This window comes from Culex pipiens, chromosome 3, assembly GCF_016801865.2.
Source record: "Culex pipiens pallens isolate TS chromosome 3, TS_CPP_V2, whole genome shotgun sequence".
NCBI classification, from domain to species: domain Eukaryota; kingdom Metazoa; phylum Arthropoda; class Insecta; order Diptera; family Culicidae; genus Culex; species Culex pipiens.
This window is the reverse complement of record NC_068939.1, coordinates 139,122,529-139,141,283: the sequence shown is the minus strand read 5'-3', so window position 1 is coordinate 139,141,283 and position 18,755 is coordinate 139,122,529. Positions and strand designations below refer to the sequence as shown.

Below are 18,755 nucleotides of genomic sequence, written 5' to 3'. Positions count from 1 at the left end.
GGTAAGAACTTTAAAGTATCCTTAATTCAGTTTCTCCTACAATTCATGTTAGGCTTCATCCATAAAGTACGTCACGCTAAAATCAGCCAAACCCCCCCCCCCCCCCCCCCAACCCTTTGCCAAGCTTTTCCTATACAATGTGAATGCTTAGATTGCTGATATTATTGTTTACAGCGATAAAACTTATTTTTCTGAGTACAATGACCCTTTGTACGACCACAATGAGTTTAAAATTGATTTTAAGATCAATTTTGAAAAATTAACCTCGCGGTCCTTCTTGCCAGAAAAGCTCCTACTTGACGGCTCGTTCCAAGAGACCACAGTTGAACCATCGAAAAAATGTTGGCTTGTCAATATTTTTTTGCAATAAAATGAAAAAAAAAAGTGATCACAAATGGTATTTAATCGTGTTTTTTACCGTTGTACATAAAAATTGACATATGGCTTTAGTACTCCATTCTCTACCAAAACCGGAAATGGATTTTATTTGTATTTTTTGATTTGGCTCAAGCTTTGTGGGGGCCTTCCCTATGACCAAAGAAGCTATTTTGTGTCATTGGTTCACCCATACAAGTCTCCATACAATTTTGGCAGCTGTCCATACTAAAATGATACGTAAATATTCAAACAGCTGTAACTTTTAAGTGAATTTTCTGAAGTGATTGGTGTCTTCGGCAGAGTTGTAGGTATTCTTGAGGACTACACTCAAACCCCGATGGTTTGACACCAACTATTGTCAAACGAACGGGGTCACTTTTTAGTTTGACACCCCTTTACACGGAGTTCACACACACTACCAAACGCTTGTTTTGATAGTGTGCGTAGACGCCGTGTAAAAAGTGACAGTTCGTCACTTTTTAGTTTGACTTTGACCAACCAACGGGGTACAAACTAAAAAAGTGTCAAACGAAAAAGTGACCAACCACCGCACAGTGGGAAAAAAGGACCTCAAAAATTACCAAAACATGATTTCACGCAAACCGTCGATTGCTATACACCAAAAGCTTTGTTTTTGCGCCAGGAACAATAATCCGATGAAAAATCGCACTGCACGGACTGGTGGCCGGAGTACAGGCCACCGGAAGATTCGGATTTTTGGAAAAAGAGTCAGATTTATCTAATTGTGAACTTGTAACGAATTCTTTTGCGCTCAAACTAGCAGCAACTTAAGCGCCACTCTTCCAAGAAGAGGTTGCTGAAGCGTGTTTCGAGTCCCGGCTTGAGGCTCTCTCACAGGGCGGGTTAATAGGGCAAAACATCCGAGATCACATGACACTTCCAAGTGGCTTATCCGTTTCCCAAAACTAAACTACTATTGTATTGATTTACCGCAAAGAAAAGGATTAAACAAAAGTTCTACCGGCGCAAGAAGGTTCAACTAATTCTCCCAACCCAAGCAAAGAACGTGACACAGCTCAATCCATTAAACACAAGCCAGCTTATATGCGAAAAGACTCAAATTTGCTTGTATTTCCGTGTATTTGGGGCCCACGTTTCTTCTCTCTTACAGGGGTTTTCTTCGAGCTCAGTTTAAAATCAGGTTAAAAAGTGCAGATCTGACCTTGTTTGGCGGTTCCACCGCGATTCAGCTGGCTGGCAGGATCGGCAGGACAGGAAGCATGAACAGGTTCTTTGTAGACAGTTTTCGCGTAGTCCCACGTTCACGCGTACGGTCGGTCGACCAGGTGGACTCACCACGCGCGTGCGTAATCCAACAGCACGGACACTCCCGCGGCGACGTTTTTCACCACACTTTTGGAGGTTGGCGATTGACGTAGCGGAGACACACTTCCGGTCGAGCAGTGCGTTAGTTCGTAGCACCGCCACGAGGTGCGCTCCAGTTGCTTGCGAGCGTCGGGTGCTTGCTTCGCGCGATGTTTTTGTGGAGATCCCAGCGTTCACTACGGGGTGGCGTCGGTTTTCCCAATGAGTGACGCCCAGTCACGTGGTTAGGGTGGTTCAACCTAACCTCGAACGGATGTTTCGAGCCGCGAATTCGGTCTCGCGCCGCTCCAGAAACCGCTCCAGACTCGCTCCCACGTTGAACAGTGGGTTTTCACCTGTTCAACAGCAAAGTAATCTCACTTTCTAGCAGTTTACAATCGTTTAGCCAGCGCTGCTTACCTGATCTTTTTTCTGCGAACTAGATTTTATTGATCGGTGTGCGACTTCAAAAGCTTGAAATTGGCTAAGCCCTATATTTGAACACAATTCAATTTATTTTAAGCTTTTACTATGATTTAGGAATTCTTACTTTGCCCTTGGTCAGCAGAAAGCACGTGCTAACCACTTGCGAACCTAATGTAACGTTGCGGCTCACGAACTAATACAAAAAATGCTAAAAAATATTAGTTTAGAAGAAATTCCTAAGTCTGTCAATCAAAACACTCACTATAGATTGACTTTAATCGCACCACTAGTCGCACCACTAATCACACTTTCACTGACTTGCATCCGCTGAACTTAACTGGCCAACAGTCTCCACTTGAATATTCTAATCCCCGATGTAGAACATTTCTACAGCAAATTCTTGCTACACGAACGAATCGTCATTACATCTCCTTTTCTCATATGGCAATCAATAGGGGCATCCTTATCACACACATTGAGTGGATACGATCGGGTTTTCCCGTTTCTTTCCCATTTTTCTATTGCACCAAATTTTGGTTTAAGACACGCTTTGCCCATCTTTTAACAATTTTACGGATAGCCACGGCCAGGGTAATGAGATCTCGATCGTGAGTGCCGAAATGAAAAGAAATGAACCACAATTGCTTCCTCTACTCGGCAAGAGATGGCGCTCTCAAATGCAAAAGCTTTTATGATTAGCAAAAAACCACGATTGAGGCATAATAATTTCTAATGGGGTAGTTAAGGGTTACAAACTGGTAAGCTTTCTTTTACAATGAATAGTCTAACAAAACAATCCTAGAATAATATTAAATACCATAGGACCCATCGGAACCGGCTCCACCGATCTCCGGTGGCCACATCCGGAACTGCATTAGGAATCAAAGTTAACCAGTCATGCGACGTATCATAACACGTAAAGCATAACTCGGCAGCAGATTTTTTGACCATGTTTCTCTATGGCACAAAAGTTACGGGTTTTTGTCCCCTAAAATATATCAAAAAATCTCGAAAATCAAAAAATACTTATTTTGGGAAATTGAGTTTTTTTGAAAAAAAAAGTTGATTTAAAAATCTGCAAAAAAAAATTCGTGTACCTATTTTTTCTCAATAGTCCTCAAGAATACCTACAAATCTGCCGAAGACACCAAATTGATCAGAAAGACACTCAAAAGTTACAGTTATTTGAATATGTACGTACCATTTTTGTATGGACAGCTTCCAAAATTGTATGGAGACTTGTATGGGTGAACCAATGACACAAAATAGCTTATTTGGTCATAGCAAAGGCCCCCACAAAGTTTGAGCCAAATCAAAAAATACAAAAAATAAAAATGGTCGAAATCGGCCGATTTCGTAGAGAGTTGCTCGCTTGCTTATTTTGGGGGCTGGTCATATGAACTTTTTGAAAAACATTGCAAAAAATCGGATTTGATACAATGTACCGTTTTCAGGTTAAAAGTAGTTATAGATATACATTTTTGATTACTTTTCGTTCTTTTTTGTGCATTTTAAAAATACTTCTTGAAAGATTGCTGCAAATTTTCCTACAATTTTTCTTTGGACCTTTGAAAATCGGGCTATTAGTTTCTGAGAAACAGCCTCACAAAGCCTGTGAATCAATGAAAATGAAGTTTTGTGTGTGTGTGTGTGTGTGTGTGTGTGTGTGTGTGTTTGTGTGTGTGTGTGTGTGTGTGTGTGTGTGTGTGTGTGTGTGTGTGTGTGTGTGTGTGGGACCACGCGGCCACTTCTTACAAATTGAGTTGTTTCCATGTATTTTTAGATCTACATTCTATACATGCAAATAACTCGCATAGGCATTTGGAAGGTGTTAGCTCTGCCGAGCTTCAGTGACCCATTTCTACGCTGGCTAGCCGAGCGCGAGGTACTTCAGCTGTATCGACAAGCCCCGCCCTGAAGAACGTTTGCACCAATCGGGTTCAAACGTTATTTAGAACTTCCGAACCCTTGTCAAATGGACAAGGACCCAGCGCGTATATAGTTGGTAGGTACAGTATTCCTAATTCCAGTCATAGCTCACCAAGTCGCGATGGCCTAGTGGTTAGCATTTTTGCTTACCAATCCAAAGGACGGGGGATCGAACCCCGACTCGAGCGACTTTGATTTTTCGTTCATGTTCAGAGTTTCAAGATTTATATTTCCTATACTTTCTCGTTGGGAGCAGATGGGAATCGAACCCAGGACCATTCGCTTACAAAGCGAACACCGTAACCAGTCAGCCACGGCCGCTCATCAATGAAAATGAAGTTTTGTAAGTGCCACCAAATTATCCTGGAATTTTCTAATAACGATATCTCGGAAACTATTGGTCCAATTTTCAATGTTAAATATGGAAATTTTACTATTAAAAACTTTTCAAAATGTTCTGATCTTTTCAATAAAAATATTTCAAAAAATATAATTTGGTCAGAACTATGAAATTAGGAAAATTTTCTGTTTGTAAACCTTTTGAAACAAACATTTAATGAAAAAAAATCGTTTTGCGAGTTTTGAGGCGCTCAAAAAATATTTGCAACGGCCTTATGAATCTTTGGTTTTAATAATGATTTTTGTAATGTATTGAAAGTTTCCCCAAAAAATATTCGAGAAATTATTTTTGGTTTTTTTGATAATTTTGATAAAAATTGCTCCGTTTTCGAGTTAAAGCCATATTTTGCTTGACATTTTCAGAAAAGGGTACGTTTATCTCGGAATAAAAAAATCTTCAATATTCATTCTTGGACGCCTTTGTAAATTTTGAATTTTGTGACCAGTGATCGAAAAGTATTTAAAAAACCAATAAAAAAATGTGTCCATAAATTCATTGATATTTTGCCAATTGTTGACAGTAACATATTTCTAATCATGTGAAACTACCTATTTTCTGATACAGCCCACACAGAAACAAATTTATTATGGGCGTAAAATTAAAAAAAAAGTTTTTTTTTTTAATTTTCCAGGTAAACGCGTTTATTTTAACATGGCAAGAGGTAGTTGTCTTTAATCCTCTTTAGTTAATAGCACGTAATTAACGTTGAGCAGGAGGTGGATACCGAATTTGTCAGAAAAGGAACATTATTTTTTTCTAGTTTTTTTGTTGTTGTTCTTTATTGTTACATAATCTACTTAATTTCTAAAGGGCTGGACAGTGAATTTATTTTTAAACATTTAGTTCTTAAATTAATCACAGCTACACTCAACCCTTGGTGGTTGGTCACTTTTTCGTTTGAGACTTTTTTAGTTTGTACCCCGTTGGTAGGTCAAGGTCAAACTAAAAAGTGACGAAACGTCACTTTTTACACGGCGCTCACGCACACTATCAAAACAAACGTTTGATAGTATGTGTGAGCTCCGTGTAAAAGGGGTGTCAAACTTAAAAGTTACCCCGTTCATTTGACAACAGTTCAGTGTACAAAGAATTTTTTTATCGGAACTAAGAACTTTAAATTCAAACTACTCTAGCAAAACAATGCTAAAGGGCCGTTGGGGGTTTGCAAACAAAGAGTGTATCCCTTTCACTCTTGAAAGATGTAAACAACCTCTAGTGTGAGCAAGATACACTCTTTGTTTAACAACCCACTTCTCTACCAAATTCAGTATGATTCCATACCTTAATGTTTGTAAATAATTCGGTTTCAATCAAATCAAAAGAATCTTTAACCTATCACCTAATTTATGCCAATTGGGTCCTGACATTAAGCTTAAATTTGTGATATTATTGTGTTACACTCAACCCCCGATAGTTGGTCACTTTTTTGTTGGGCTTTTTTTAGTTTGTACCCCGTTGGTTTGACAAAGTCAAACTAAAAAGTGACGAACTGTCACTTTTTACACGGGACTCACACATACTATCAAACAAAACGTTTGGTAGTAAGTGTGAGCTCTGTGTAAAGAGGGTGTCAAACTAAAAAGTTGGTGTCAAATCATCGGGGTTTCAGTTTACTTTCCAGCGAGGAAAATGAAACATTTTGGTTGATAAGGTCGTACATGTTTTATATTTATTCTTGTCGTCATTGCTCAAAATTTAGATTTATTTTTGATTCTATCATCAATCGCAGCTCGATAATCAATAACAAATTTTTATCATATCGACGCTGTCATGCTAGCTTGTCGTTTGTTGAAGTTTGGTTGAATTTGGTCGCCGTAGTCCCGAGTTATAATTAGAAATGATTACGATAGTCGGGCATGTACGTGTGACAAACTGCTTCTGACGGAATTCCCTTTGGCCAGTAGATGTACTTGCAGCAATTTTCATAGTGTGTCAAGTTAGCACGACAAGATTGAAACTTCTTTCTTATGAAGAGTGGCAACAATGCACGGAGTTTTTTTTTGGTTTTATTGAATATCTCAGGATTAAGTTTATGTTTTTAATTTTTTTAAATTCACTGATTTTCATATTTCAAAAATTCACTGATTCTCGCTCTGTTGCAACGGCACGGAGTGACTGATGTGGCAAGTTTGACAAAATAATTCAATTGATTTTAAGTGTCTATTAATGAAACAACAGAAAAATCTCTCTGCTCTGTAGAGTATTTTAATGACATTATATTTAATATGTCCCAATTCCCGTGCAACCCCACATTTAATTGATTCTCCCAAGCCGACGCGTTTCAGCAATAAAATTGAAAAAAAATCCTTTCAAATCGATTAACAATCGCTCCTTTCAATCCCATCCATTCGTTACAGACTTTAACGACGGTTCACCACCGGCAACCATCATCCGCCTTCACCATCGCCAGAGGACCCGCGGCGAACTTGAACTTGACGCTCGAAACTAGCAAACCAACTGAAGCGCGCGACCAGCGAATGGTTTAGAGTGTGTGTGTTGTTGTATTTTTAGCGAGCCGATTTGTTGCAAAACTATCGCAAGATGCAAAAAGAAGGCGTTCGGCGGCTTGTTGGAGAATTTTCGAGACGTCGTCCAAGACCAAGACGACCACGGCTCTAGAGTTCAAGCCGCCCCGCCGAGGTCGAAGAATGTTTGAGGGAAAAAAAATGTTGAAGAAGCTGCAGTTTGTGCGCGTGTGAGGAAAACATAAACAATTTTAAAGTTGGAATTTACGTAAGTTGTCGGGCTTTTCCGAACGCTCCCAACGCAGACACGTCCACCGTTGGCGACGTTCCGCGACAACACTGACGGTGGGTTTTGCGAGATCAGATTCTGCAAAGCCGACAACACTACTACAACACAGAAACGCACGTTACGCGTACAGAATACAGCTGTGAAAGCCGAAGCTGGCACACCGAAGGTGTGTGTGCAAAGAACAGAGTGTAGAACACAGAGCAAACAGGTTAAGCCGAACTCGTCTTCGGGCAAATCCGTCGTCGTCGTCGTCGTCGTGTTCGTTCTTCCGCGTGCTGCGGACACGACGAGTGCGGTGCAACGGACGAGAGACAGTCGGTTTAGTCGGTGGTTAGCAAGCGGTCGGTGCTGATTCATTGCCTCATTCAGCGGAAGACTGCCGCGCGACGAGCAAGTGTTTTCTCTCTCGAGGAGCAGTGCTTGAAAGGAAGAAACAACAAGGATATACACATCAACCCTCCTAAATCTCCCGTGTAAATATCAGCTGGTAGCGAGCCAAGTCAGCGGCGAACGGACTCGCGCGAACATCTGGAAGAATCGGTGCAAAAAGTTCTTGGTGCAGCAACGGTTCTTGGGATAGAAGAAGAAACCCAAAGTGCAGTGCCACAAGAAGTGAGGCATACGTAAATCAGATATTGTGTGTGTTAGGGGAAAAGAGTGTGACAAGTGAAGCGTTGAGCCGCGCGCGACAGTTGTCGAAACAATGAAACTTCGGTACCAATTACAACGTTGATTGCTAACTGCCATGGAGTGCGACAGCTGAAGCGGCAAGAACGCGCCGCGTTCAGTGTCTAGCCGAAAAGAAAAGCCGAAAAGCTTGAAAACAAAAATTTGTACACACACAAAAGTGAGAAGTGAGCAAAAAATGACGACACCGCTTCAAGTAGTGACGACGAAAAGTGAAACTCCACAATGTTAGCCGTAGACTGTCTGGTCGGTGGATTACTAGTCAGCTCGATCGGTGTGAATATCCTAGCGCTCGGGGCTTTCTGGGTCACCCCAAGTCTGCGAACGACCGCGAATCGGTTCGTGATCAACCTGCTGATTGTGAACCTGGTATGCTGCATAATTCTCGGCCCGTCGCTGCTGCTGAATGCATTTACCGCGAAATCCGGCGGTGGGGCGCATCCACCGTCGACGGTGGTGGTACTGGCCGCGACCACTGTGTCGACCTCCACCACTGCGGCGTCTTCAGCGGCGACCTCCGGAAATGTCGGCGGCGGAGGCAGCAGTCGAGGCTCTTCGACTGGGCTTCCATTTACGATCGTAGTGAAATCCACCGCGGCCAGTGACGATAGTGCTACTAGTGTACATAATAGAACCGATAGGATAGTCAAGTGCTGGAACGGCACCACCACCATCGAATGTGATACTATTTTGATAAGAAGTAATGTTAATATAGAAAATGTGCTGCACGTGAAGTCATCGCATCTGGGCGATGCCGATGACGATGATGCAACGGGCTCGAAGCTTACACTAACAAAGATAAGATGCTGGGGGCTCGACCTGGTCGTTGCCCTGGGTTCCCTGTCGGTGCTACTGGTGGTGGGAGATACCTGGTGTGCCATTACGGACCCACTACGCTACCACTCGCGAATCTCCGAGCTCAAGGCGTGGGCCTTCATCGCGACAACGTGGCTGCTGGGAATCGCGTTCGGAATCGCTTCCGGCTTCCGCGGCGACCAGAAAAACATAACTCTCTTCAACAACCGGCTCACGAGAGCCGAAGTGGTGGCCGCTTTTGAAACTAGTCATTTAAATAGGAATCTGTCCGCCACCCAGCGGGCCAGCGAAATTGGCCTAATAAATCATCTCAACATTTCGGAGGACTTGTACAACACCATCTTCTCGTACACGTACTTTGTGATTGTGATTCTGCTGCCGTTTGCGCTCGTCTGCGGCATGTACTGGCGAATATTTTCCGAGGCACGGGAGAGTGGCCAGCGGATGCGACAAAACGGGTCCTCGCCACTGCTGCAGAGCGCGCTCAACTTGGCCGCTGCCTCCGCCCAGCGACAGGCGGAAAAACAAGCCGAACAGCAGCGCCACTTAGCAGACCGTGACGGGTGCGACGGGCTCACGATGAAAATCGATAAACAGATCCACTACGAGGATGAAACCATCGTCGTGAGCAGCATTCAACCGTGTAATAGTATTAAGCAGAAAGAATCCTGCCTGAAGCCGCTGCTACAGCCATCACCGGCGCCAACTCCCGTTCACCAACCCACCAACAAGCACCAATCGGACGCAGCTGACAAGCCGACAATAGTACAAATTGCAAACAATACCACCGCCCCATCACCGCAGCTCACGCCACTACCCCGGCTGAAAACGTCCATGAAGCAGGACCGCAACCATAACTGCATGTTGGCCCCACCAAACGAAGACGACGACGAGGACAACAACAACGCAGCTGCCACCTCCGATATGCCTCGCAAGATCCGTCGCAATCACAGCAGTGCCGGTCGGCTGGTCAGTTTCAACGATGAGCCCCTACGACCGGGCCTTCGCCAGGTCCACTCGACGCCCAACTTTCAGCAGTTGGCCTCGGCCGAGTTCGACCACATTGGCAACCACCACATCCTGTCGCTGCCGGCCGTGCACGTCCCGCCCAAGGCGCTCAGCTACATGACATCGATCCGACATCGACTCTCGAACGCGTCCTCGCTGTTCAAGTACCGCGAGGAGTCCCGCGCCGCCCGTATCAGTATTCTGGTGATAATCATGTTCCTGGTGTCGTACCTCCCGTACGGCATCTTGGTGCTCATGCAGGGCCACGTTGACCTGTTCCTGGTCTCCGATCAAGCCCTCCTAGCCATCTTCACCGTGGTCATCGCGAACCTCAGCTCCCCCTTCATTTTCGCGTACCGCAACAAGCGGGTCCGCCGCGGCGCCCGCCGCCTTCTCGGCATCGACAAAAAGACCAACGAGCGCCTCCAGAAGCTCACCAGCAGCAACACCCACTTCAACAACAACAACTACAACGCCAACATCAGCTTTCACAACGTGCAGGCGGCCGGCGGTCCTGACGACGGCCACCACAAATGCCACAAGGTGCGCATCGCCGCGGCCGCCAATGCCGCCGGCGGGATGCTGTCCCGGAGCAACAGCTCGTGCAAGTACCTGACGCCGAACCACGCGGCCGCCGTCGCCGTCGCGAACGGGTTCATCGTCGAGTTCGAGCGGTACCCGTCGGACGAGCTGAACAGCCTGTGCATCCAGAAGAAGTCGATCCTGAAACGCGTCTGTGATAGCTCGCGCAAGTGGGGCTGCAACTTTGCGGCCAACTCGTGCACCAGCAACGACGGCGAGCAGACCGAGGTGTAACTGTAAGGGATTGCTAGTTTAAGAGGGTGTTGTATGGTTTAAGACTTCTTTGTGCCACTCGTCAGCTGACTCAATCAACGTTGCTCGCCTTTAACGTGATTTGATTGATGCGAAATAGGCGCGGCAAAACAAACTGGAAATGATTCTCTTGGAAACGGGAATCGTACGTCGTTGGCCAAACAGATCGGCTGATAGCGGGTTATTTTGAATCAATCAAGTCGTAAAAATAGATTGGAATCTTTAGCTGAAAGTGAAGCTGATCAATAGTTTTGATTTTGTTGTCAGCTCACGTGCTGAGATAAGTTTGATTAGAATTTAAATCTTTAGCAGTTAAATCTTTAATTTTGATCTCATTCAGTGCTGCAAAAAATGCGAGCGATTTTTTAAAATTAGTTCTAGATTTTTTTTTTAAACGCAATAACTTATAGGATCTTTTTTTTAAAAAAAACTATAAAGTTTATCTATTGGCTGATAAACGAAGTGATTTGTTTACCTTTTTTCGGCACCCTCAGCAAACGTCAAACCATATAAAATTGCTGACGGATCTTTCCCGGCAGAGATCCAGCAGCAATTTTGTATGATTTGACGTTTGCTGAGGGTGCCAAAAAGTTTGATTATGTTACTGCTTGCAAAAGACAGCTGTCACTTCTTAAAAACACCCCGTTCATTTGTTAACTTTTTGTTGACTCAATGTCAGGCTTAATTTTGGCTTAGAAATTTACATCAAAACTATGCTATTGTTTAATTATGAAAGATGAATTCTTGTCATCTGGAAACACTGCCTGGATATAAAGTTATATTTTCGACAACAAGTATCATAGAATAGATAAATGTTAATGTATAATATTTTCATATATTAATCTTCTCATTGAAAAGTGCCGGCGACAAAATTGGGCGAAAAGTTCACCGCCCGGAGATCGCGAGTTGGCGCGAGCGAATGAACACCGCGAAAAAAGATTCGGGGGTGCATTGGGGTTAAATGATCATTTCGTCATTCGGTTTAATCAAAAAATAATTATGTTTTCGTAAATATCGCTACATTGATGCGATGTAATTCATTTTTACGTAAATTAGGCATTGTTACATCAAATTTGACCTTTCAAACGCACTAGAATGGCCAAATTTTAAAACATCAATGTTTGCCAATTTGACCGTTTTAACCCCAATTCCCCTTGTAGAACAAAAGAAAAGTTCATCCGCGGTCTGTCAGCAGCGCGCTGTTTTGTTTGCTGGATCAACATTTGGAAATGTCGAACGTTGAAGGAAATCGCTCAAAAAATGGAAATTAACCGATTTCAAATGTTATGGCCGCAAATGAAAGGTAAGGGTGGCTAATTTTTTATTCCGATCTGTAAAACTAGTTCTGGCGAGGGTTCTGGGCACTGCGGCAATCGTTTTTACCGGTGGGTTGCTTCCGGTTGCATTTGATTTGAGGAAAAGGTTTTTCAATCCACCAGGGGCTTATTCGGGGGCAACAGTTTCGGTAATCCGAAACTTCCGGTAAGTTTCACATTTGCAGTGTTTAGCATGAAAAACAAACTTAGACCAATCTTTCAAGTGTGCGCTCTTTTTGAGGAGGGGGCGCAAACCGAAGAAGAGCGCAACTTGGGGGAGCGTTATTTCGGGGTTTGAGCGCAAATCGAAGGAGCGTTATTGCAGGGTTTTGGCGTAAAATGGGATTTTCTTTTTTAATTTTATTTACAATTAAACGAAACATTTATATAAGGGGTCATCCACAAAACACTGATAATGGGCCATCCTCAAATCTGGGTATCCAAGAACTCCCGGATGTCATGGCCTAGACAGCTACCTGATCAACGGAGGTCTCGACGGAGGTCTATATGGGTGAATTAACCATCGGTATACACTCAACCCCCGATGGTTGGTCACTTTTTCGTTTGACATTTTTTAGTTTGTACCCCGTTGGTTGGTCAAAGTCAAACTAAAAAGTGACGAACTGTCACTTTTTACACGGCGCTCACGCACACTATCAAAACACACGTTTGGTAGTGTGCGTGAACTCCGTCTAAAAGGGGTGTCAAACTAAAAAGTGACCCCGTTCGTCTGTTAACAGTTGGTGTCAAACCATCGGGGTTTGAGTGTAGCTTCAGTGAACAACGATGGACACACTGGGGTACGTTGGATTGTTATATCGAGCCAAACATTTCATTAGGGCACAAAACCAAAAACCGCGATTCGAGAAAATCGCTTGCAAAAAGTGCACAACTTGTTTCAATTCCTATTTAAAAAAGAAGCTTGACTGATGGTATTTTTACTTATGATACGATAAAACACATCATTATCCTCAACTCTGCTTGAATGCTTCTTAATTTATGTTGATTTTCGCAATAAAACTCATAATTTAAAAAAATCTCGTTATTAGGCCCTTTTAACTTTCCAACTGTTGTTCATAATGGGCCCTTTCTAGATGCAATTTCGAAGAGAATTGAAAGGGCACTAAAGCGCTGTCATTCGATTGTTGTTTTGAATGATGTTTATGGGACCTTTTGTTCAGTTAGAAATAATGAGGAATTCAGCGAACATTATGGTAATTGGTGAAGTTTTGTGATCGAATGGTGTGAATAAGGCATGTGAAACATAAAAAATCTTCAAAGGTGTACTGAACAGCATCCGCGGGACCGTATTCAATATTGTGTTTCGACGAAGTTTTTTTCTGCAGAAATCTTTGGTGAAACGTAAACCAAACGTTGTTTTGAAGTGAATTAGTGTTAAGAATGTATGAAAACTTTACTTTATAACATAGAAAGTTCCTCAACTACGAAAAACTAACGAAAAAGAAAAGGGCACAATTGATTTTTTTTTCTGGTTTTGAGTGAACATTGTTATGGGCCCTTTTGAGTTTTTGATTTTTTCAATAGGAAATTGTTTGTTATCAATCTGATTCTTGGAGGGCATGTAGGGAGTGTACTAATGAATGGAATAGTGGAATAATCCCGAATGTTTACGTTTTGGTTTTGTGCCCTAATGAAATGTTTGGCTCGATATGTCTTCTAAGAACTCCTTGAAGTTATGACCTGGATATCAACCAGATCAACGGAGGTCTATATGGGTGAATTAACCATCGGTATAGCTTCAGGTTGCTTCAGTGAACCACGATGGATACCCTTCGCCATGTTGGATTATTATGGGTCCTCCAGGAACTCCCGTATATATCATAGGTACTCACGATCTTGCTTTGCATTAGTGTGAGTGCATGACTCCGTGCCACTAAAACCAAAACAATAACAATCAAACAATGGACCGTGCCAGGAAAAGCAAAACATAAACAATGTCAGTGGCAGTGCAGTGAGAGAGTCAGAGATAACGATTTTGACAACCGCACTACTACACACTCGCGAGTACCTTAGGTAGAAAGCCATGCTGATGATCTACCTAATCAACGGGGGTCTATATGGGTGTATTAACCATTGTAACTATAATCTTTTTTAGACTAAAAAAAGTTTTTAATTCAAACCTGGTCATAACTTAAAACTTTGCCAATGTTTGGTATTCAGACAATCTTACCTCAAGATACAGATTTGCGAAAACATTCACAGCACTTGTGTATAGACAGACACCATTTTGTATGAAGAATATGAGGCAGTAGTGCACAATAACTATTTTGGTCATAAAAAAAAACATCAATGGATAAGGTTTCATACAAATCTGAAAATGCAATCAAAAGTCGATTTGCAATAACGAAAGGAATTAAATACTTTGTTGAATCCAAATTAACGCCTCATTTTTCTGTTTGTTTGTTGTTGTGCAGGTTTGGTTTCAAATATTTCGTTTGATATGTTTCACACTAGTGTGCCTAGCTCTTTGAGGAAGGTGGGGCAATAATATGGACGTTTTGAAAAATACGTCATTTGACCAAATTTAGAACAAATTTCTGAGGATGATGGGGCAGTTGCCCCATGTTGCCCCACCCTGTGCACGCTAGTGATGTTTCAATTGGGCCCAAAGGTGAAGCTCACATTTGTGATATTATTGTTCACAACGATAAAGCTTATTTTTCTGAGTACAATGACACTTTGTACGACCGAGAAGGATTTAAAATCGATTTTAAATCAATTTAAAAAAAATCACAGCTCGTTCTAAGCGGACCTTAGTTGATTCATCAAAAAAATGTTGTCCTGTCCTATTTTTTGCATTTAAATGAAAAAAAAATGATCAAAAATGGGGTTTAATCTGTTTTTTACCGTTGAACATAACAATTGATTCAGGGCTTTAGGACCCTATTGTCTATATGGGTGAATTGATCATCGGTGTGGCTTCAGGTAGCTTCAGTGAACAACGATAGGTACGTTGTTATCGATCATCCAAGAATTCCAGGAAGTGATGACCTGATGATCTACCTGATCAACGCGAAACTATATGGGTATATCAACCATCGGTATCGCTTCAAGAAGCTTCAGTGGACCATGATGGACACTTTGCACCATGCTGGATTGTTATGGGTTTCCCAGGAACTCTCGGAAGTCAGGTAAATCATCAGGTCATAACTCCCGGGAGTTCCTGGAGGACCCATAATAATCCAACATGGCGACGGGTATCCATCGTGGTTCACTAAAGCTATCTGAAGCTATACCGATGGTTAATTCACCCATATAGACCTCCGTCGAGACCTCCGTTGATCAGGTAGCTATCTAGGCCATGACATCCGGAAGTTCTTGGATACCCAGATTTGAGGATGGCCCATTATCAGTGTTTTGTGGATGACCCCTTATATAAATGTTTCGTTTAATTGTAAATAAAATTAAAAAAGAAAATTCCATTTTACGCCAAAACCCTGCAATAACGCTCCTTCGATTTGCGCTGAAACCCCGAAATAACGCTCCCCCGAGTTGCGCTCTTCTTCGGTTTGCGCCCCCTCCTCAAAAAGAGCGCACACTTGAAAGATTGGTCTAAGTTTGTTTTTCATGCTAAACACTGCAATTATGAAACTTACCGGAAGTTTCGGATTACCGAAACTGTTGCCCCCGAATAAGCCCCTGGTGGATTGAAAAACCTTTTCCTCAAATCAAATGCAACCGGAAGCAACCCACCGGTAAAAACGATTGCCGCAGTGCCCAGAACCCTCGCCAGAACTAGTTTTACAGATCGGAATAAAAAATTAGCCACCCTTACCTTTCATTTGCGGCCATAACATTTGAAATCGGTTAATTTCCATTTTTTGAGCGATTTCCTTCAACGTTCGACATTTCCAAATGTTGATCCAGCAAACAAAACATCAGCGCGCTGCTGACAGACCGCGGATGAACTTTTCTTTTGTTCTACAAGGGGAATTGGGGGTAAAACGGTCAAATTGGCAAACATTGATGTTTTAAAATTTGGCCATTCTAGTGCGTTTGAAAGGTCAAATTTGATGTAACAATGCCTAATTTACTGTAAAAATGAATTACATCGCATCAAAGTAGCGATATTTACGAAAACATAATTATTTTTTAATTAAACCGAATGACGAAATGATCATTTAACCCCAATGCACCCCCGAATCTTTTTTCGCGGTGTTCATTCGCTCGCGCCAACTCGCGATCTCCGGGCGGTGAACTTTTCGCCCAATTTTGTCGCCGGCACTTTTCAATGAGAAGATTAATAATTCAATGGTGAATTCTTTAATTTTCTATCTTGTCTAACTGAAGATTACCATCTGGGCGAATCGGGACTACAGTCTGAGTTGGGACAGCACTTTTTAGAGCAGTTAAATACTTCATATTTTTTTTTTCAATTTTGTTTGTGGTTTACTTTTAAAAGATAGCTCCTTGATCTGGGAACACTGCCTAGATATAAAGTTATATTTTCGACTACAAGTTTTTTAAATCCTTTTCATAACATGTTAATAAATCTTTTGGTATAATAGAATAAATTAATGTTAATATATACCTAGATATATACTATTTAAATATAACTCGAGGCCAAATTCTTTTATTTTATATCTTTTATAATTGAAAATTTCTAAATTGCTTCTGGTTGCTCCCCACACTCCGACACTTTCACAGACTACAAGAACGTGATATCATGTAGTTACAGCGTCCAAGAAAGCTCAACCCTCGATTCCTGGCAGCGGCATTTCTTTGGCCTCGACCTAAGGCCACCCCAAATGAGAGGAAATTTCCTAGCCCGGCTGCTGTATTTACATAAAAGTCGCATTAATTCCGAGAGCGCGATGCTAATTTTCGTTCCCCCAAAGCCGGCCGGTCTAGTACTAATGGGCGATTCTCTCTTCGCCCCCAGGGTAGTTGGTGGTTTCGAGCCAAAACCGGACCCCGGCAACGCCAGGGGAACGTGTTTCTTTAGTTTATTTTTTGCTCACCAGGGCAATTACTATCCAATGGTGTCTGCACCGAGAGATAAGCCCCGTGCACTCTGAGACTTGTGTTCTTTTCCAATATGGTGAACCCCCCACTGTGCTCCTAGACAGGTCGGGGATTTGCCCCGAAGACGTTGCTTGATAAACACGAACATGTTCAAGATTTTCAAGTGTGGTGAAAAAATTCTTGAGTCATCTGTTCAAAAAAGTCTGAATCTTCTAGAAACCAAAGAAGACCAACCTGTCCGACTCTGCAATTCCTCGTCCGATTGTCACCGAAACATGACACCTTGATGTCTGTCTCATTACGGTACGTGAGCTATTGGCGCCGGTGCCCTTCAGCTAGCTCAAACTCGTTGAGGTAACTCCAAAATGGCACAATTTGCTGATAACGCGCGAATTTTTCGGTGTCACTAATGACAAGTCGTCGCGGTTGTGCCTTGTAGACGCATGTACTCCATGCTTGATGTAATGGCCATGACAGATCCTCAAAACTCGTTTTTTTCTTTGTTTTTCATGACTTCATGTACCAAATCTGATCAAATTCCATGACCAAATTTATAAAAGTACGATGAACAAAACTCATTTGTAATTGTTTACAAATCATTTGTTTATTTTTGTTTATCCAAACACCATTCTGCTTGAAATGTCAGAAACAAGAAAACGGTTACAAAGCACAGCTACAACGAAGTACTGTCGCGTAACGAGCCCCGATGAATTTGGCACGTGCGACTTCTGGCCCTGGCTGAATGCGACTTACCGGCAGGCAGGCAGTGTCTTGAACGTTATTATTTCGCTCCATTTCGCAGTGCCGCCGGGTTGACTCTATTCCGGTTATGCTAATGTCAAGAACCGTATCGCCTCCGGTGTTGCCAGCTGTGGACCGATTTTAAAGACATTTTGCAAGTTTGAACTGTCAAAAATTCAAACAATAACCTTTTAAAAGATTTGGCAACACTGCTCGCGAACTGTCAAACTTTACACCTCCAAACTTTTCCAAACACTCTTAAGCGGTGTCACGTCTTGAATCCCGCTCTATGCCGTAAAGCTGTTACAGGGCAATCGGATCCAATACTGCAAATTTTAAAGAAACTAGACTTTATCCACAAAGATGTGATCGCGACATAAGGTCGTTCTCCAACCGCCGACGGTGACGGTATTGGTGCGGCTAAAAATAGCAATTCCCTCGGAACCCGTCGGAGATTCTGCAGTCAGCCAATGTGGCCAACCAGACAGTGTTGATGTCAGTGAGCGCGCGGGAATATTTACAATTTTTCATTGAAATTTTCCGCGGTTTACTTTTTTTCGCGTCAATCACGCCCGAGCAAGAGCAGAATTACTAAACAAAATCAATCTCTTCCGTGACAAACGTGACGACGCCGCCGGCGTCAAATTGCGACCTAATTGCGAGCACAGGACGCGTTGGAGGAGCTTGGAGTTTGGAGTACACCCAAGGGGGAAAAGTGTGACGAAAAGTGTCACTTAATTTTAGACTTAATTTTGGTTGGTTTTTTCTCACTCACACTATTAAGCGATGTTTTGATTTTGGTTTCGCAGTTTGCGTGAGCATAGTGCAGTTAGGTTTTACGACATGACGTCATTTGACAGCTCGTGTGAACCAAATGTAAACAGTGATCGCGAGCTGTCAAAATTCTAACCTCTCAACCAGGTCGGCGTAAAACTTTATGACAGTTGTGATGAGGTTATGTCAACTGAAAATTTTTGCTACAATGAAACATCGGTAGTTTGACAAAAATGCATCGTTGAATATGACAATACTATCAACTAGTTTGTTTTGATTTTTCTTTTTATATTAGAAAACTTGCAATGTTGCCCCCATGGACTTAGCCAAGTTCGATGCCATCGTCGATTATGTTTAGGGATATTGACAAAAGTCGACCT

At 42.5% G+C, this 18,755-nt stretch overlaps 1 protein-coding gene and 1 long non-coding RNA gene across 2 annotated transcripts in view; one reads left to right on the top strand and one right to left on the bottom strand.

Moving 5' to 3' along the window:
- Positions 1-10,976, top strand: part of LOC120417343 (uncharacterized) — a 226,774-nt gene extending 215,798 nt beyond the window's left edge. Inside the window, exon 4 of the mRNA XM_052711044.1 lies at positions 6,817-10,976. Coding sequence (XP_052567004.1) covers positions 8,126-10,540 — 2,415 coding nt within the window. The 5' untranslated portion in view covers positions 6,817-8,125 and the 3' untranslated portion in view covers positions 10,541-10,976. The remainder of the gene's footprint in view (positions 1-6,816) is intronic.
- Positions 1,562-2,532, bottom strand: LOC120417345 (uncharacterized). Its single transcript, XR_008212624.1, has 4 exons — positions 2,393-2,532; positions 2,255-2,338; positions 2,125-2,195; positions 1,562-2,060 (listed from the first exon to the last, which is right to left on the bottom strand). It is a non-coding gene; the product is annotated as an uncharacterized LOC120417345 (long non-coding RNA).
- Positions 10,977-18,755: the final 7,779 nt, after the last annotated feature.